Raw genomic sequence first — 21,380 nt, 5'->3', positions numbered from 1 at the left:
ATAGAATGTCGGTTCATATTTTACAAGTATTTTTTCATATATGTTTATTTGTAAGGTACGAATGAATGACAAAACTGATACTCCAGTTGATAATTCAATGATAAATGCACAAAACATTTACCAGAGGAACCAAAGAATTTCTGTGACCCCTGTTAAGGTTTACTTGCGGTTAAACAAAAATAATGGTAAACTTTATTCACCTTCACTTAACAACCGTGTAACGGATAATCCAATAGGAAAAATGCAGAGTTTTCTCTGTGCTTGCAAAAATTAGGAAATTTCAGAGAAACTTTCTCAAAATATTCAAAACTTCAGAAAGATTACCACTTATTTCTTCAACTAGGAAATCTTCTAGTCTAAACCGCAGGAGACCAACAAAATTTCTTTGAAAAGAAGAATAAAAAAAAAAAACCTTTTATGTGTACCATTGCTTTTTAAATTGTATTGCGCTTGAGATTGCAGAAGCAGAAATGAAGCTTTATGGTGGCGATGGATTACTGTGTTGTGGAGGGGTACAATCTCGGTTGTTGAAATACAGTAGCTGGGTTTTACCTGAGTTGTGGTTGTAGATAAGGGAGAAACCCCTGCATAGTCCTTCTCTGACTTCGTTAACATATTTTGGCTACATAATTAACAGTCTATGCTTTCGTACAAATGGTTGTGCTGCATACTCCTCAGCTGCCATCCACTGTCAACACAAACAATAACCAAAATCAATTTTATTACTGATTAATGATTATCAAAACTTTGTTCACTGTTCTTTCAAAGCAATTCTCGTTTAGGATCACTGAGATTTGAGTAAATAGTAAGCTTTTCTTTTGCAATAAAAATGGGTTCACACCTCAATTTTACAAACTTTTTTATAATCTCGACGTAATATTTTGAAATTGGTCAATTGTTAATCAAGCAGACAAGACCCATTATGATTGATCAATTAGAGCTGTCAGGCTAAGATTGTAAAAAAAGTTTATGATTGGATTGTAAGTGTAATATTGTCCTTCTTTTTTACCTTTCAAATAAGCGTATAATCCTAAAGTTTGCTTGTATTTGACAAGAACAGATCAAAAATGTTCAGTGGCTAATTCAATCAATTTACATTTTAAAACCATATGTATATCATTGTCTACAAAGAAATTAAGCACCTTGAGCACTTCGATTTCCGAGTCTTGTTTCTGAATATGAAAGAGCGTGGTCTTAGCATGCAACGAAAATAAATCTGATTTCCGAAGAATGATTGGTGACTTTGCCTGTTCAAGAAAATTTAAAAAGTAGCATAGAGATTGTCAATGGCTGACAATTGCATGGGGAATCAATTACACTTCAATTCAAAGGAAGAATGTTGCTACCTGAAGGCCAAAACTTCCACAAATTCTGCGTCAACCTGAACAAAATGAGCAAGGGGTAAATTATATTCTGCTTTTGTTAAACCTGAGAAAAAGATAGATAATCTGAAACTCAGTACTGTGTCCATAAATTGCTGATTTCACACTACTCCTGTCTCTTCTTTAACTTCTCTTACTGCAGCTGTACAAATATCCTCACCCTTTAGTGGGTGATACAATTTTAGTTCAGGAAGTTCTTGTTAAAATAAAATAAAATAAAAACACCATCCTTTCAATGAACTCACCTCATTAACAACTCCGGTAGGGAGCTTCCACACACCTGTACCTCTGAATTTGCCCACTACTCTCCTGAACTACCAGAACCTACCAAATGCGATAATTTAACTTAAACAAGTCCCCTACCAACAAATGTAAGATCTTTCTTTTAGCTTATTATTGTTGAGACTTAATTAGGCAGTAACACATTAGATTGGTGATAACTGATAAGAATAGGTGAGGAACCTCTCTCTTATGGTTCATGACAAAGGCACCAACCCAACGCGATGCGAAGCATTTTCAGGAGAGTATCTGGGGTTTCAGAATCCAGTGCACACATCAGTAATCTGGTTCAGCATGGGTATCTGAATCCTTGCTGATAATTTTGCAGAACAAGATTAAGAAACTCAGTCAAATGTATAAGAAATGAAAACCAAAGGACAAAAGATACTAATTTTATTAAATTACCTGAACTGCAGGTTCAACAAGATTACAATCCATGGGCAATTTAATCCAAACACTTTTTTTTCCCCTGCAAAATTTGACTGTCACAAACTGAATATACAATACTCTTCAGTAAGTTAATTGGTAAAACAATGATAACTCATTACCTTCTTCCCAATATGATAATGAAGATTTAGCGCAGAAGCAAACAACATTCACTTCACATAGGCTTTTCCATGTCTACTGTAACTCCTCCATGTAAATCATCAACTGCGTTAAGTAATTCACTGTTGAACTTCATTACTTTCAAGTACCACGGGCTTCTCAAGAGGTAATGAACTTGAATCTGGCTGTTTCTGATAAGAGATGGATTCTTTCGTGAGGTGCTGAAGCATAAAAAGAGAAAGTTGACTAATCTTAGACTTTGAAACAAGGCAAGCCAATGGGGTGAAAAGTGATATCCAACTCATAACAAATATAGGAACATGACCAAACCCACTGAAATTTCCAGAAATTAATAACAACCACCTAGGGAAAAGTTTGCATCAGAAATTTAGATTTACATGCAATATTATTATAAAATGAGTCAACCTTTTGAACCGGTAAACCGAAGATAATGATGAAGTGGTAGAAACGCAATTTGTGTTTGATAACGAGGAGAAGTACAGAAGATGGTAAAGAATTTCTGTTGGCGGAGTATTGCAATAGCTTGCTGGTTCTAAGACTCTCTGCATGAAATAATCAAATAATAGAGATCTTAGACTCTCCGGCATGCTGCATATATAATATATGATTATATACATCTGCTGAGATTATTTATAGGGGTTAGAAAGATTGATAGCGTGTCAAAAGGGTAGCTTCAATATTTGAACGTTTCAATTACTATGTTGAACATTGAATATGAACTGAGTAAGAATTACTGTATGCTTTCTCTTGAAAGACGTCGGAATATAAGCCCTTGTTAATGTCACAAAAACGATTGATAGTGGCTTTGTTTTTGTGCAGTTTTTTATTCATATTTTAAATAGAATTTTGCAAATTTAGAAAGTGAGTGTTGAGAGGGTTCTTGGTTCGTGGTGGGCATTTCATGTTGTTTCAGCGGAGGCAGGACGCGGCTTTTAAATCAACTGAGCATTACGCGGTCTACGCTGCTTTTGATTAATCTTACACACTTATACTGTGTTTTTATTTTTTTTTTAACATATAAATGAAGTCCAGTCAACTCTAACACCAGAGTCCAATTGACTTTAGCACTAGAGCAATTTTTTTTTTATTTCTTATTTTAAAAAAAATTAAAATAACTTTTATATATATTTACTATTTTTCTAAAAAATAATATATATTATGTCTTAATTTTTTTAAATAAAATATAATTAGCTAATTTATGTGTTAGTTAAAGCATGAAAATTGTGAATACATTATGAAAGACTTTTCATTTTATAAAGCATTAAAAGGTACTATATAAATCTAAAGGGTTGACCTGACAATCAAGAATATTTGATCCTTCTTTTTTTTATTTTGGGTTGGTGACCAGGCCCTAAAGTTAACAGTCGAGTAAACACCCTATTACAATCAAGGTGAATTGAACTCAATACCTCTTCGGTAATACACTACGAGTCCTTATTCAACCACTTGGCCACTCAAGGATGGATGGTTTGTTCCCTTTCTTGAGTTTCTAGGTTTAAACATTGGGGTCATCTACTATAATAACATATTAACATTATGGCTTACCTGATCCTTTGGATTTGTAGGGTATTTAATGACCATATGGATTAGTTGGGATTAGTTAAGGTGCTCGCAAGCTGGCCCAAACACCCCACTTAGAAAAAAAAAGAGGGCATTTTTCAAGAAATAACCTGACAAAATTAAATAATAAGATGAAGTAAATAGAAGATCAATTGTTTTAAAGGTAAAATTTGCATAAAACTTTTATTAACCAACCATCAGGTCCATCACCGACAATTAAGCATAATTAGTCTTTGATATCATAGTTATTAGTATCCTATGATACGAGATACATATCTTACGATACGATTCAATACATGTCGTCAACAATACATATCAGAGAGTATATCTTAAACCTTTCGATACGCTAATATGTATCCTATGATAATTTACGTATTTGTTTGAATCCTTAAATATATCGATACAAACCGATACGACTTTATTAATTTGAGCCAAAGCCCAAAAAAAAATTTACAGTTCGGATTCGGGTCAGCCGACCCAATTCACTAAAACCCGCCCAAATTTATCCTTCCATAATTTTACCCTAGCTAGATTCATTCCTGGTGAAAGAGCAGCTACGCCTCTTGGTCCCCACTCCTCAACAATTAAACCAATTAAGTTGGACATCACCCAAGTTTTGGACGATTTGATTCAGGTAAATTAAGCTGCTCCTTTTCTCTTCTCATTATAGATTTAATCCCTTGCTTTTTGTTGAAGACTTTACAAATAATGTAATATTACAAAACCCTTCATTTATTCGTCTTGTTCATCATAAATCACAAAGTGATTTTACTTTCCATGGGTTACTTACGTTATTTATGCAGTCCATGAATGGCATTTAACATGCTATTGCTTTATTGCTTTTAATCGAATAAGGAAGCCTAGTTACAAAGTTAAACCCTTTTACATGGAATCCTCTCACCTTTTAATATTCAGTCAAAGTAACCATTTGGGTATTTGCCGTTAAACAAATTGCATTAAGGTCAAATTAATTTTGCCCAAATCTTTTTAAACTTTAGATTACAATATACTGGGATGAATATATGATATTATTGAAATGCTAAATCTTTAGTATTAGATGATGCCATCTTTTAATAATAATTTATTAAGCGAAACCAATCAACACAACGATCAGTTGAAATCATGGTCAAGACCCTCCTTTTATCCCATACACACGTACACCCATACAACTTCTAACATCATCTAAAATGGCTAGTGAATATTAAACAACAATATAAATAAAGAACAAGAATATAAATAACGAACATATACAGAAATGAAGAACAAGAACATAAATGAAAAACATATATATTAAACATGTTAAAGAACATAAATCTAAAACATATATGAGATCTTTTGATATCTGTAATATTATAATAATATTACAACACCCTTGAGGTTGAGGGAAAGTTTAGAAATATGGAAGAAACATTTAAGAACTATGGTAAAGATGTGTAGAGAAAATATGGAAGGGAGAAGTGAGAGATTCTTGGTCAAGAGAAATAAACAAGAGTTTTACAAAGTTCCTCCTCCCGAGAAGGTAAAAAGCTTTATTTATAGATAAAAGGTATATAACCACTCATAAATGAGTCATTGAATACATGACTAAACTTTTTTACTTTTTTTTTTTTTTTTTTTTAAGCCTACAATACTTGACTTTTACAAAACAACATAGGAAAGATACTATGTTGAGATGGGAAATTGCCATTTAGTTCACCCCTATTTTACATAAAGGACACAACCTTTTGTTTTAAGACACATAGAGCTTTAATCGTCTGACAAGTTGGTAACGTGCCACGAGTCTTCATCCTAGAAATTGAGACAACCCATTAATTGAATCCAGTCAGCAGGGATCTGTCAGGAAAATTATCTGGATGAGTTTCCGAAGAAATGTCTGGAATTTGAGATGTTTGCTTTGCAGAAGTACTTGGTGCATGCATGTACTGTTGTCGTCTAGATTTACGGAGATAGTAATCACGAGACTGCTAAAGCTCTTCTTCCTGCACAGTATCTGGCTGTGAGTCTAGGTACCACCATTCTGGATAATCTGAATTGGCATCGAATTGAGTAGTGATGGAACGTATGCATGTCTATTTGGCTTGAAGTAATTTCTCAGCATAGGCTGGAGGAAAGAGTTCCCATGGAGCATCATCGCGAAAGGATGGCCATATTTCATCTGGAATGATCTGATTTTTTTCAAAAATGATTTTTTGAATTGATCTAATCTCAACAAGATGGTCAAACATGTTATGAACGATGTCATATGGATAAGATCGATGAAATGTGATTTGATGCTGAGAAAAATAGAGGCCATCGAATCTGATGGAGTGATGTCTGTGGAAAAACATGATAGACCATGCCATTTTGGTAGACATAGGACCTTTGTATCGGGGAAGCTGATGAGCAAACATAGATTTCCATTTGTCGAGGGTTTTGAACCATCGAAGAAAGGTCATTAAAGAGCGTAATTCAGGGGTTAAGGATAACTGATATTGGGAAATTATTTTCAATATATGATGGATCGGGAATTGAATGGCAATGTGGTACTGGTGTAACATATGCCAAAAGAACCATAATAATTCTCCTGGAAATATGATATCAAGACCTGAAGGTAAACAAAAGATTTTTGAAAAAGGGTGATGGACACCTAACAAATCATACATGGATTGTCCACATTTTTCAATACATTGAATCTGATAAGAAAACATGAGGGTAGTAATATTTTCATCAATAGTATGAGTTCAAACAAGGTCATCAAATTCAGGAGGTACGTCTGGAGTATGATTTGGTGAAGAAGATGATGAACAGGAACTGGACTGGGTTAATGGTTGGAACATGATAAAGGGAAGAGGTTTGGATCTAGGGTTCATGCAACCGACTTGTTTAGTTTTAGGTTTGGATAAATAATCTGCAATGGTGTTGGTGTGACCTTTGATATGTTGTCCAACAAGATGGAATTCAAACCTTTCAATGGCAATTTTTTACTGCTAATACTTCCTTGAAAGTAGAATGATAATGCTGCTGGTGTGGTTTGAATTGTCCACTCTGGTATCCACACAAATGTCATACCTTGTCATCATCTTATTCAAAAAGCACTACACCCCAATGAGTGTCACTAGCATTTGTCTAAAGAATTCGTTTCCTAGAAGAAGGAATTTTCAACGGCAGTGTATGGAAAGATGTGCGCTTGAGACTCTTGACTGCACTTGTTTGCTTTTCAGACCACGAAGGAGGATTCTTCTTAAGCATCTGTGAAAGTGGAGTAGTGAAACGAGACATGTTGGGAATAAAACTGCGCATGTAATTAGCAATTCCCAAGAATTGTTGTATTTCTTTCTTGGTTATGAGAACATCTAGGAATTTTTGCAACTCATTAGCAATATGAGGCTGAAGATCATATTTGCTGTCAGTAATCACCATACCAAGAAAATCAATCTTTGTTTACCCTAACTGCATTTTCCTCTAAGAGATCATAATATCATAAGTGTGTATGATATCAGCAAAGTCATGAAGAAGACGTATATGAGATTTCTCATTGTTTGAAAAGAGAAGGATATCATCGATGTAAATGAGACATGTATGCAGAAGGGGAGCAAAAATCTTCGTCATAGCTTTCTGAAATAGGGAAAGAGCGCCCTTAAGCCCAAAAGGCATGACCGTCCACTAGTAGTGTTGGTTGGGAATGCAGAAAGCAGTCTTAGGACGATCATCAGGATGAATTCCAAGTTGCCAAAATCCAGCTTTGAGATTAAATTTGGAAAATATCTTTGCATTATGGAGATTAGCAAAGAGAACGTGTCTGGAAGGCAGAGGAAATTTATCATCACGAAGAAAGAAATTCAATGGCTGATAATTGATAACAAGTCTGAGTTTTCCTCTAGCTTGTTCAGCACGTTTATTGATATAAAAAGCTTCACATGCCCATTGAGAGTCTGTAGGTTCGATCAATCCTTGAGATAAAAGCTGAGTACATTCTTGTTGGGCTAGGCTGAGATGTTTTGGTGACATGCCTGAATGACTAGCTTTAGTGGGATTCATATCTTCGCTCTTGATGAATGGAAGATCGATAAAAAAATCTGAATTCTTCCATAATGGATGAGCACATTTAGTGAGAAAATATATATGAGAGTCTGCACAAGAGCGGGAAATAAGCTAGGTCTTGATCTACTCAATAGGATTGCCTTCAATCTGAAATAAATTAGGCTGAGTTGTCCAGGATTGGAAAAACATCTTGTACTGAACACCATCAGGGAGGATTATAAGTTTATTGAGTTTAGAATAAACATCAAAATCTAGAACCATATCTTTTCCAAATAGATCGGAACCAAGAACTTTATGAAAAGTGAAACATCCTGGGAAAAATTGGATTTTAATGGGTTTGCTGATCAGATGAGTAGTGAAAGTGTCACTATAGCAGTGTAGAAAACTTCCTAATGAGGTTTCAACTGAGAGGCTGGGAGGATCTTAGGGTTGATAATAGTACGAGTAGCACCAGTATAAAAAAATGCTATGATTGAAATGGGATTGGAGTATTTAGTCGGGAAGATCTAAACTTTTGCTGTAGGTATGTGATATGAGAAGGCTAATGATGGAAGGGATTGTGGTACTTGTTGGATATGGTAGAAATAATGACAATCATCTGAATCAGAGAACTCAATATCAGTGGCTGCAAACTAGAAAATAGTGTCTGAAGTGGGTTCTTCATCCATTGAAAACCAACTTTTAATATCATCATCAGAAAAATCTATATCTGTGAGTTGAGAAAGCTATTGCATCATTTTGGTTGATTGCTTGGGCTTGTTTGGACAATTTTTGGCAAAATGACTAGGGTGGTTGCACAAATAACACCAATTAGATCGTTTGCCTTTGCATTTCCATTTCCGAAGAAACTTGCGGTGCTTGAAACATCAAAATTTGCGTCAGGCCGGAGCATTAGGTGGAGAAAACTTGATGCGTTTGGAATGAAACTTCTTCTTGGTAGGACAAGAACATGAGCGATCTGATTTGCATTTGATCTACAAGTCTGGTCTTTGACAAACCTTTGTCAACTGCTTAGAATGCTTCAGATAATCGTCAAAAAATTATTTTTGAGAACAGAGCTTTTCCAGAGCAAGAATAACAACTGATAAATTTCGCCAAGAGAAGTGGAACCAAGTTGTGTGTTCTGGGACTGCATAAGCTTGGTTGCTTCACAACTTAGGGATTCTGGAATAGATGCTAAAAAGGCTTGCTTCATGTTAGGATCATCCATACCCCTAAGTATATGATATCTTTTTACCATCTCTTTGTAATACCTATCAAGATCTTTCTTTTTTAGAGAACAGCATCGCATCTTAAAATATTCTTCTCTGACCTGATTCTCATAAAAGTGAGGTAATCCACAAAATTCATCATAGAGGAGATATATAGCTTGATTAATATCTGGCATTTGGATGAACAAATTTTGTCTATACTCCTGAAGACTCATCCACCAATCACGAAAAATGCTACCAAATCTAGTTGTAAATTGCGTAAGTACAGTAGAGACTTGGGCATTAGGTTTCAGCATCTCAACTTGTAACCAGGCCTAAAATTCATACATCCGAGCTCTCCATTTGTGTAGAGGAAGATCATCGACAGTAAAAATGTGGAGCTTTGCTAAAGTTGTATAAGAGTCACGTTCAGCCATAGTATGACGGGATTGTCGATACATAGGCGGAGAGTTTGAAATGGAATCATCACCTTCAGACATTTCATCATCAACCTCAGAAACAACAGGTGGTCTGGACGATTCAGGTTGATGGGTCATTAGTTGGGGATAAACATTAGGATGTTAATCAGAAGTATTACTGTCAGAGTCAAAGCCATTATCAAATGATTCATCAGTCGAAGGTATATTAGCTTTTGATTATGTTTGGAAGGTGGATAGAGAATTCTGAGAAATACCTGAAGTTGCAAGACGTTGCCTTTCTGTCATGTCTCTTAAAAAAAAGCTCATAAAATTAGAAGAGATAGGATTTTCTAAAGAGTCAGGATTAGCAAAAGGTTGGCGGTCTTCCATTATCATTATTTGCATTAGAGCCTTATCCTTAGACAAAGAACAATAAGGCTTAGGAGATGGAGGATCTGAATGACTGGAAGAGAAAGAGTCAGGTATATCAGCGGATAGGGTCTGCGGTTTAGTAGAATATTTTTCTCGCTTCTTTTGTTCATGTTCTAGCTTGATTTTTTCATCACATTCTTTGCGGAGCTTGGCATATAACTGTTCAGTGTTGCCAAAAGCTTGAATAGCACCAGAAGGTATATGAGGTGAGACCAAAGGTTGACTAATTTTTGGGAAAGGTGAAAAAGAGGGTTGTGGCCATGCTGTTGAGAAGTCAAAAGGATTTGGTACCAAAGATATTTCAGGGAAAGTCTGTGGTTTTCGAAGTTTTTGCTTAAGATATTCATGTTGAAACGATGCCATTTGGGTTTTTAATGACTTCATTTATGCTTCCTTCTAGAGAAATTGAGCTAAATAGCCATGAGAGGTGTTGACAATATGCATTAATTCCTGATGGAGCTGATCAATCCGGTTTTGGAGATGATCAATTTGCTTTTGTAACCGAGAAATAAGCATAGTGTGGTACTGAGAGTGAGAGTCCACCTGATGAGCTACCAGATCTAGTTTTTGTTCAATTCTGGTAATGGTTTTGTTTTGGGCTAAAGCATTTTTAGTCTGCCAATTGAGAACTACTTCAGCTTGGATGAGTTTTGGCATGGATCCATCAAGTTGTATAACTTTGGAAGGAACCACTTTTGGTTGTTGAGTCACAGTTTCCTTAAAAGAAGGAAAGTTTGTGTCATAAATGAAATATTGTCCTGTCTATTGGGGTTCAGGGGATTTAATCATTATAATGGACTGAACAGGTGGAGTATGAACAAGGGTTGAATGGGTTGGTTTGTTTTCTTTTGCAATCCACCAAAGAACCTGCTGATAACATGGTAAAGGTTTTTTAAAGTAAGGTGAGTTAGTAGGTTTGGATAGTTTTAAAGGTGATTTAGGTTGAGGTTTCGGAGGGATGTCCCATGAAGGATTAATGGATGGTGAATCTTTCCTAGCTGGTGGAGAATATTTGACATAATAGTCAAATTCACCAGATGGTTGACCAAGAAGGCCAACTTCAAGATCATGGTCTTCAAATCTAGAGTGAAGATCTTTTTTACTGCACCAAGTTGTCTGTTTTTTCTGTCTAGAATAATTTCGTCTAGATATATAATGCTCATCTATTTCCCAAATAGGATCATCACGGCAGGCCAAACATTGGCAGTCAATATCAAATGGGGTGTGACTAATGACTGGATCAAATTGATGATAGACAGGAGCACCAGATTGTTGAAATGAATGAATGGAAAGTCCAAGTTCTCGTACTACTGGAGCTAGTATGATTGGAGTGATCATGAATTGAGTTTGTCAAAAACTTAAAGGTGGAGCACTGGGAGTTGCTGGAGACTTAAATCTGATAGTTGTTGTTCTGTCACTGTTATCATGCATGGTAGATTCTGTAAAAACCATCGGAGTTTCTTTTTTATTAAGAGACTCATAACTTGTCACCCAAGAGTCGGGTAACAATTTAATCAAATCATCTCTAAAAATTTGCCTGGGAATATTGATGCAGTGAGGAGCATTCTAAGAGTCAACAGTACAGAGCAGTGCATCAGTAGTCGTAGGGATAGCGAGATCAAGAGCATGGTCTTGGATTCGCCAAATCATTTGATAATGCAAAGTAGCTGCAATACTTCCTGGATTTGAATCTGCACCAACGATCTGTAATTGAACTTTAAGGGCTTTGGAGCAATGAACATCAAAGAAAGACATGTTGAAATTAGGAAACAGTGTCATAATGATTGTCCCAACAATTAAAGTTGTTTGTGCTATCCCTATACAAGCATGTTGATATTGGACAAATCTGGTGTCCAACAAAGCGATTCAAACAGAAACTTGGAGTCATTTTCTGCCATGATAAGATAGAGCTAGCCGGATAGCGCCAAAGTGTACATGAAAGTATCCTTCATGGATCCATTGAGTAATGGATTCTTGAGGGATTTCCAAAGTGACATATTGCTCTTGCGTTGTGGCTGGAATTCGACACTTGTCAAAAGTACTAGTCTGAACATACTCTTTAACTGGCTTTCTGGAAGGTCTTACAAGAGTCTTAAAGGTTTTAGACAAAGAAGACGAAGACTTGGAAAAGGCTGTGTAAGGATTTACAATGGGAGGGATAGTATCTTGGATTTTTTGGTTTTCTGGGATATAAGATATTTCATACAAACTATCTACTTTAGAAGAAGATCTAGATAAGCTAGTATTTATGGGAGCAGTAAACGTAGATAAAGCTAAAAAGGATTCCATGTACGTAAGTTCAACCTCTTCGATGTGTAATATCACCTCAAATGGTAAGGATAGTGCAAGACCCACACATTAAACATAAAATGAAATTTAAAACATAAAACAGGAAATATAAAACATAACCAAAACTTAAAGGAGCCAATATCCGAGGGGAGGTAGTCATCCACACACACAAAAATTGGAACCAATAAGTAACTTAAAGAAGTCAATATTCGAGGGGAGGTAATCCTCCGCACACACAGAAATTGGTTGCCATAAGTGGTATGGCTCTGATACCATAAATCTGCACCCACAAAAATTGGAGACAATTAAATAATATAATATTAGAATACCAAGTAATTCCTAGTTGCATTGTTTTATGGATAACAACTTTATAGACCTCTTGTATATGAATTTGGATTTGTTTTCCTTATGTTTATGCTTCTTTATTTGGTTTATTTTAACCTCTTTTGGTCCATTAGATTAAGACTCATATTTGAATCATGAGAAATAAGGAGGGAAAATTAAATGATATTACATGGGAGCATTGTAAAAAAGTGAACAAGGAAACTAGATTGCATATTAAATGTTACTATTGTGGTATACCATATTGGGGTGGTGTAATACGAATGAAAAATCATCTTGCTGGAACCTATATCCAAGTTAAGCCACGTAGTCAAGTTCCCAAAGATGTTAAGATGAAATTTCAAGAGATGTTGGTAGCAAAGAAAGTTAATAAGGATGATGATGAGGATGATATGGTTGACATTTTTAAAGAGCAAGATGTTAATCCAAATAAGGGTAAAATTGATAATCTTCTTAGTAAGGGAAAAAAAGGAAGTGGTTCCTACTCTAAGCAAAGAACTTTAAATAAAGTTGTAAAAGATAGGGAAAAGGTAATTCAAGGTATATGTAGGTGTCTTTATGGCAATGAATTACCATTTAATTTAGTTAAAAGTCCTCTTTTTGTTAAAATGTTAAAGTTAGTGGGTGATTATGGAAGGGGATTGAAACTTCATACTTATCATGAAGCAAGAGTTTCTTATTTGAAGAGAGAGGTTGATCTTGTGGGAGAAAAACTTGGAAAGTATAAAAATGAGTGGAAAAAGAATGGTTGCACATTAATGTCGGATGGGTGGACGGATGGAAATGGTAGATCATTGACTAACTTTCTTATTAATAGTCCAAGTGGGACAATTTTTTTGAAATCTATTGATACCTCTGAATTTATAAAAATGCTCAAAAAATGTTTCAGTTACTTGATACTGTTGTGGAGGAGATAGGAGAAGAGCATATTGTACAAGTGGTAACTGATGGAGCATCCAATTATGTAGCTACCGATAGAATGTTAGAAGAGAAAAGGAGAAAACTATTTTGGTCTCCTTGTGCGGCTCATTGTCTTGACTTGATTCTTGAGGATATTGGAAAGATTCCAGTATTCTGTGATACCATTGCAAAAGCCAAGCAAGTCACAAGTTTCATTTATAGGCATACATGGGTGCTTAATTTATATAGAAAAATTTCAAAGGATAAAAAGCTAGCAAGACTGGCAGTAACGAGATTTGCAACCTCGTTTCTCACATTGAGTTGCATTATGGATAGTAAACTAGCTCTTAGGTCCATGTTTGCATCGGAAGAATAGGCAAATAGTACACATGCTACTATAGTTAAAAGGAACAAAGTGGTGGATATATTATCTTGAGTGATACAAGATTTTGGAAATCCATACAATTTCCCTTGAAATGTGTGGATCCACTAGTGGAGGTTTTTGTTAGTGTATGTCCTAGAAACCATTCGTGTTGTCGGTTTCAGAGCATTTTATCTTGTATCAATATATGTTTCCTTTATTCAATCATGCATTTAAAATAAAGTATATATATGAATTGTCTAGATGATTCATTTAATTGGTAAATGAATTTATCAAAATGTTCCCTACGGAAGCAATATTATTTGGGCAACTATATTGCATAGTAGGCATACTAGATGCTTCCGAAAGATATCATGAGTTGATACAAGTACAAATGACTATAATAGTCATGTCATTAGGGCACCAATATGGATTAGCGGTTGGTGAACTATTTTTCGAATATGACCGAATAACGACAAATCACTTGAAAAAGCATGTAGTCAATGATTTATTGTTTGGTTATATCAGTACACGATGTAGTCCTTTAACTTGAGACATCGTGGTCAGATCTGATACGGATGCGTATGGTTCATATGGTGTATAAGTACGAGACTAGTCATGTTTTGTATGATAAAACATATTTGGTCAAGCGTTGTTTATATGAGGAAACAAACGATGATCAAGACAAGATCCATTGACTAGGAAATATAGGATCAAGAGTACCGTTAACTCCATCCAGATCCAGGTTCGTGGATGAACGTCAATAAATGTTGGAAACCAAAAACCTCTAGTCAGAGTATATTATTAGTCACATGAAAGTAAGTTTGTGATGACAAGTTTCAGACATAATGATAGACGATTCGATAGAAGATCAAGTTTAGGATTTTGATGTTCCATAAATCAGTACTCGATCAGGATATATCAATGGAGGTACTTTACCTGCATGATACATATAATCTGAAAAGGGTTTGATGAAGTATTTCTTCATCGTGGTTTAGGAACTATGGTACATTGCTAGATGTTTACCATAGTCGTGGAGCCTCCAAACAAGTTTATTGATTCATCCGAAACTGGCTCACAACTAATCCACGGTGGACCTACATGGTCACACCAATAGCCTTGAGAAGTTAGAAAAGGATAAGAGAAAGAAATTATTATCCGAAGATGGCTAGCACCTTCCGAGGGTAATGACATGATTTCTATGGTAATTGTTACATAAAAAATTATTCGTGACATTTTAAAGATTAAAATGGTCAAGCAATAACTAATTGTATTTAATTAAGATATCTAATAACTTTTAATAGTTAAAGGGCAAAAAGATAAACTTACGGTTGTTAATGTAAACTAGTGTAGTTTACTTAAGCCCTTGAATAATATTGATTATTCAAAGACCAAATTACTAAATGCTTGAACTCTTTTTAGAATAAGATTTTATTAGGGCATGCAAGTGAAAATAAGTAATTATACAATAACCCATGTATATATAAATGCAAAAAGTTGCATTTTAGATTAAGTTGTTCATTGTACACTTAAAAGAAAAACACAAGTTCTCTCTTAGGTTTGGCCACCCTCTCTTTCTCTCAAGGTGGTGTTAAGTGTAGAAGGTTCATAGCTTTGAATCTCGGCTTCATCAAACCTAAGCTCTAGGAGAAGGTATAATGTTCATTTATGCTTTATTTAAAAAAAAAAAAATAATCCTTTAATTCATATCTTAGCTTGCATGTCTTGTTTACATGTTTTCCATCATTTTTTTGCCACCTCTTCATGGGTTTTTCAGTTTTGAGGCTTGTAGACGGTGATGTGAAACCAGCAATGGGATACATCTATGAAGCCATGAGAAGAGCAAAGAACCAATTGCAAAAGAATTTCAACAATGTGGAGCATTGATATAGAGAAATGTGGAAGATAATTGACACTTGTTGGGATTTTCAACTTCATAGGCCACTTCATGCAGTGACATACTACTTTAATCCTAAGTAAGTGTTGATCATTTTTTTTAATCCATATAAAAATTGCTTAAAATTTTGAATTTAGAAATCTAATTTATGTTGATTTTATATATTAGGTACCATTATAATCCAAACTTCAATCTAGACAAAGAAGTTAAAAATGGATTGCACAAGGTAATTGAGAAGATGAATCCGGATGTGGAAACAAGAGTTGAAGTTGATGCTCAATTTGACAAGTTTACAAGAGGAGTGGGATTATTTGGAATAGATATGACCATAATAAGAAGAGACAAAAAACAACCGAGTATGTTTGCTTATGTGTTTGTTAATTTTGTTTTTTTTTTTTTTGTTTTTTTTTTTTTGTTTTTGTTATAACTTAATAACGTGTTGGTTACTTTTTTATTTTTAAACAGCTTTATTGTGGGACAACTATGGAGAAGAGTGCAAAGAGTTGCAAACACTTGCCATAAAAGTCTTAAGCCTTGCATGTAGTGCCACGGGTTGTGAAAGAAATTGGAGCACCTTTGAACATGTGCATTCTAAAATAAGGAATCGTTTGGAGCAACAAAGATTGAAGGCTCCTGTCTTTGTTAAATATAAACTTCAATTAGAAATGAGGCAAAAGCTTAGGGAGGAGAAAGGAGAGGCATCTGATCCAATATGTTTATCGGACATAGAATCCGATGATGAGTGGATTATGGAAAAAGAAGATCTTTGCTTTCCTGATGATAATTCATGGATGTATGTTCAAGAATGCTTCAACCTAGATAAAGGCTCCTAGCAATAAAAAAGTTAATCCAATAGTTCTTTTAATAAAAAAATTGAATGTACTATATATATTGATGGTTTGATGATTTCTTTATAGGACCAAGGAACTTGAATGCTAGTAGCAAGAAAGCTAAAGAAAAAGTTGATGAGGAAGATATATGGCCCATTTTGCGTGAAGAAGATGGAAAAAGTGGAGAGGAAGACGTGTTACCTACTTTGCATGTTAATAATAACACTCATGGAGATATGGATATTGACATTGACCTTGGAAATAATATGAATGGTTAAAAGAAAATTATATAGATTTTTAATTTTGTAATTAATTTTAATTATATAAGACTATAATTTAAAGCTCATAATATCACAAAATTCATTAATTAATCTTGTAAATGATATTAATTTTTAGAAATTTTTTATTATTTTATTATTATTATTTTTTAAAGAAATATCATACAATATGATACGTGATATACGATTTGTAAAATTAAATTTTCGATATGCGATACGATACGCAATTTGACAATCATGTTTGATATATATTGTTGATGCGTGATTTTGATACCAACGAAACGCACGTGTGAGATGCTAAGCTGGCCTAGAAAACACACGTGAAAGCAAGAGAATCGAGAGCAAATGCAGTAAGAAAGGGGTTTTAAAGTGGTTCGAATGCTAAGGAAGCAAGTCCTACGTCCACTGATGTTTGTATTAATGATAAAGGTCAGGTCACTTCAGCGGATTGACTTTACAATGATAATACAAGGTATCAAATGTTGTATATCCTAGAGAGAGAGTAGCTAATCCCTCAAATGAGAGGAGAGCTCCCAATTTATAGTGGGATGGATTAAGGTTATCATTACTGAATCTGTGAGTTGGTGGGATTATCCATGCAAATCCTTCTTTATGTCATATTGCCCACCTTCTAGAGTAATTCATGCGATTTGCTGCAGGGATTGGACACGTGGACGTCCTCTAACCTTTCTTCAGTCTGGCGCGCACCCACTATACCGACAAGAGTGTGCTGCTTGCATCATTACGCGACGCGACTTCGCCAGAATGTCAGCAGACTCTTCCCGAGGTCTGACTTTTCGCACTTAACTGGGCGCCACGTCAGTCCTATTTTCCCAAGCATAACAAAAGTTTTCTAGTTTTAAGGTTTGAGAATCGAACCTTGGAAACTATAAATGCCTCGATTGGGTGTCCGAAGAGATTCTGGTCGCTACAATCTGCTTGTAAAAGAGATCGGGACACTTTCAGGTAGTTGAGGATCTGCGATCTCATGGCCATCTACCTGGCCTCGGGGACTTGATGCTAGTGGTGACCCCGACCTGAGAAGATTCTCGACCTGTTCTCACTTGAACTTTTTAGGATGAATGGCCATGCTACTTTGGAGCAGGCGTCACATCGCTTCGAGATTGTCGAAACCCGAACAATAAGGCCGTCTCGCGATCATTGCGAGATGGTTGCTTCGTGGCCGATGAGGCTCGAAGAGTCGCATCGCCTCGCGACTGGTGACGAAAAATGTAGTTGGTAACAACTTCTTCAGATATCCGTTACACCTTTAGCTGTGAGCGCATTAAATGAAATGCTCTTTGTTTTGACAGACGTGTCCTTAAGCTTTCTGGTCGTGATCGCGGCTAATGGCTCGGCTTCAACCCATTTGGTGAAGTAGTCTATCGCAACCACGGCATATTTCACTCCCCCTTTACCAGCCGGCATGGGGCCAATGAGATCGATCCCCCATATAGCGAACAGCCAGGGGCTGGTCATAGTCGTCAGTTGGTGAGAGGAAGCTCGCGGTATGTTCACGAACCGTTGGCACTTATCACACTTTTTGACAAAGTTGTAGGTATCTTCTGGATCAGGGGCCAGTAGTACCCCTGACGAACAATTTTGTTGGCAAGAGATCATGCGACGGTGTGATTACAGTAGATCCCTTCATGTATCTTCCTCATGATATAATCCGCCTCTTCGTTATTTACACATCAGAGGAGAAGAGTGTTAAACCCTTGCCTGTACAACTGATCTCCGATAAGAGTGTAATGGGCAGATCTTGTTCGCAGAATCCTTGCTCGACTTTGTCGTCAGGCAAGGTCCCATTTTTGAGATACCGAATAATGGGGGTCATCCATGAATTTGAATCTGTTACATTCACGGCCTGTTCGATTGGACTGATATTGGGGATCTCGATGAATCGAACAGGAATGTTCTCCGGTGCATCCGAGTCTAATGATGAGGCTATTCTTGCCAAGGCATCCGCCACAGAATTGCTATCTCTAGGAATCTGAGTGATCGTGAAGTGCTTGAATGGCTCGAGTGCGGCTTTAGCTTTCTTCAGATAATTGATCATGTTATCTTCATTGGCTTGCTACTCTCTCAAAATATGGTTAACGACCAACATGGAGTCACTGTGGAAGCTGACCGCGGTTGCACCCATTTCCCAGGCCAACCTTAGTCCAGCGAGCAAAGCTTCATACTCGGCATCATTATTGGTTGCTTTGAAGCCGAACCGGAGAATGCCATGAATACGAGCCCCTTCGGGACTTAACAAAAGAAGACCCGCCCCGGCCCTCTTGCTGTTCGATGATCCATCGACGTAGATGGTCCAGGTCGAGAGGTTTTGAACAGCTTCCTGGATGACTTTGTTGGGCTATTCCGACTCGTTCGTTGGATGATGCGAGAACTCTGATATGAAGTTGGCAACAGCCTGCCCTTTAATAGTTGCTCTCGGTTTGTAATGGAGATCGAACTTGCTGAGTTCCATGGCCCATTTGAGCAATTTACCCGACGCCTCTGGTTTTTAAAGGACCTGTCTAAGCGGGTAATTAGTCAATACATGAACTGTATGGGCATGGAAGTAAGGTCGCAACTTTCGGGAAGCGATTAGCAGGGCATAGGCTAATCGCTCCATTTCTGGATACCGTATCTCGGCATCCAACAGACGCTTGCTCGTATAATATACTGGCCATTGCGTTCTGTTCTCTTCCCGAGCTAAAGCTGCACTGATCGTGAACTGCGAGACGGACAAGTACAAAAGGATGATCTCTTGTGGGAGAGGTTTGGACAGAAGTGGCGGCTTCCCGAGGTGTTCCTTTATTCTCTGGAAGGCCTGTTCGCACTTGGGAGTCCATTCGAACTTCTTATTGGCCCTGAGTACATTGAAGAATGGCAAGCAGCGATCTGTTAGCCTCGATATGAAGCGACTTAGCGCTGCTATACGCCCGTTCAGGCTCATAACCTGTTTTTTGTAGGTCGGGCTCTTCATATCAAGGAGAGCTTGGATTTTTTCGGGGTTGATCTCAATTCCCCGCTGGTTAACCATGTATCCTAGGAACTTTCCCAAGGATACTCCGAATGAACATTTGAGGGGGTTCAGTTTCATTCGGTACTGTCGGAGGATGTCGAACATCTCAGTGAGATGTGCTACGTGATCTGAAGCGACATGCGACTTGACCAGCATGTCATCTACGTAGACCTCCATCGATCTGCCTATCTGTTTGGAGAACATCTGGTTAACCAGTTGCTGGTAAGTTGTACCAGCGTTTTTGAGGTCGAAGGGCATAACTTTGTAGCAGTATAGTCCTCAGTCTGTAACAAAAGATGTAGGCTCTTTGTCTGACGCGTACATCAGAATTTGATTGTATCTCGAGTACGCGTCCATGAAACTCAGCAGCTCGTGCCCTGAGGTAGCATCCACGAGCTGGTCAATCCTTGGCAAGGGAAAACTATCTTTCGGACATGCCTTGTTGAGGTCAGTGAAGTCGACGCAGGTCCACCATTTGCCGTTAGGCTTCTTTACTAGAACTAGGTTGACAACACAGGTCGGATAGAATGCTTCTCGGATGGATCCATTTCGAATGAGGTTATCCACCTTAATCTTCAAGGCAGCATACCGCTCCGGATCCATTGCTCTCCTCTTTTGGTGAACTAGCTTGGCTTCACTATCGATGTTTAATGCATGGCAAATAATATTTGGGCTGACCCCGACCATATCTGCGTGCGACCATATCTGCGTGCGACCATGCGAACACATCGATGCTTTCCCTGAGGAAGTTGATCAGTTTGGTAGCGAGCTAGGGATTGAGATTTTTACCGATCCTTAACACCCTGCTTGGCTCGTTCTGGTCGACCAGTACTTCAGTCAAGTCCTCAACTGGCCCACTGGAAGGGCAGTCCTGAATGCGAGGATCTATATTATCCTCGACTGGGCCAAGCTGTGGCTCGATCCGGCTAATCGTCATTGCCTAGTTGTGATTGCCGCGCGAGGTGCCTTTGCCTTTGCATGCCATCTGCACTGCTTTTACATAGCAGTCGCGAGATGCGTGTTGAGACCCGCTAACTTCCCCAATCCCCGTCGAGGTGGGAAACTTCATCTTCAAATGATATATTGAAGTGACTGCCTTGAAGTGTCTCAACAGAGGTTGCCCCAGGATTCCATTAAAGACGGATGGGCAATCCACTACCAAGAACTCAATTACCTTGGTCATCTCGTCTAAGTCACCCAGCGTGACTGGGAGTGAGATCGTTCCCTTGGGGAGCAGGTGGTCCCCTGTGAAGCCATACAAAGGGAACGATGCAGGCTTTAGGTCGACCTCGTCCAAATTCATTCTTTCGAAAGTTAAAGCGAACAGGATGTTCACAACACTTCCATTATCCACTAACATTCTCTGGACATTATGGCACCCTATGAAGGGTGCGATTACAAGGGCATCATAGTGAGGATAATACAGCCGGGCCACATCTTTTTCGGAGAAGGAAATTTCCTCCTCCCGACAAACCTTTTGTGGTTGCTGTGCCACGCTCATCGTTTTGATGGGGTCGTGATATGCCTCGCGAGCATACCTTTCTTGGGTACCTCACGAGTTCCCCGCAAAGTGCGATCCCCCGAAGATTAAATTGAGGGTGCACACTCCTTTCTGATCACG

General features: G+C 37.4%; 1 protein-coding gene and 1 pseudogene across 1 annotated transcript; one reads left to right on the top strand and one right to left on the bottom strand.

Annotated features, from left to right (window-relative positions):
- Positions 1-622: 622 nt before the first annotated feature.
- Positions 623-9,555, bottom strand: LOC116132947 (annotated as a pseudogene).
- A 6,082-nt stretch (positions 9,556-15,637) lies between these two features.
- On the top strand, positions 15,638-16,746 carry LOC116132945. Its single transcript, XM_031418616.1, has 4 exons — positions 15,638-15,717; positions 15,807-15,994; positions 16,104-16,463; positions 16,556-16,746. The coding sequence occupies exons 1-4, from the start codon at positions 15,638-15,640 to the stop codon at positions 16,744-16,746; spliced, it is 819 nt and encodes a 272-aa protein (XP_031274476.1).
- Positions 16,747-21,380: the final 4,634 nt, after the last annotated feature.

This window comes from Pistacia vera, unplaced genomic scaffold, assembly GCF_008641045.1.
Source record: "Pistacia vera cultivar Batoury unplaced genomic scaffold, PisVer_v2 Contig264, whole genome shotgun sequence".
Classification (NCBI taxonomy): Eukaryota; Viridiplantae; Streptophyta; class Magnoliopsida; order Sapindales; family Anacardiaceae; genus Pistacia; species Pistacia vera.
This window is presented reverse-complemented; position numbering and strand designations above follow the sequence as displayed.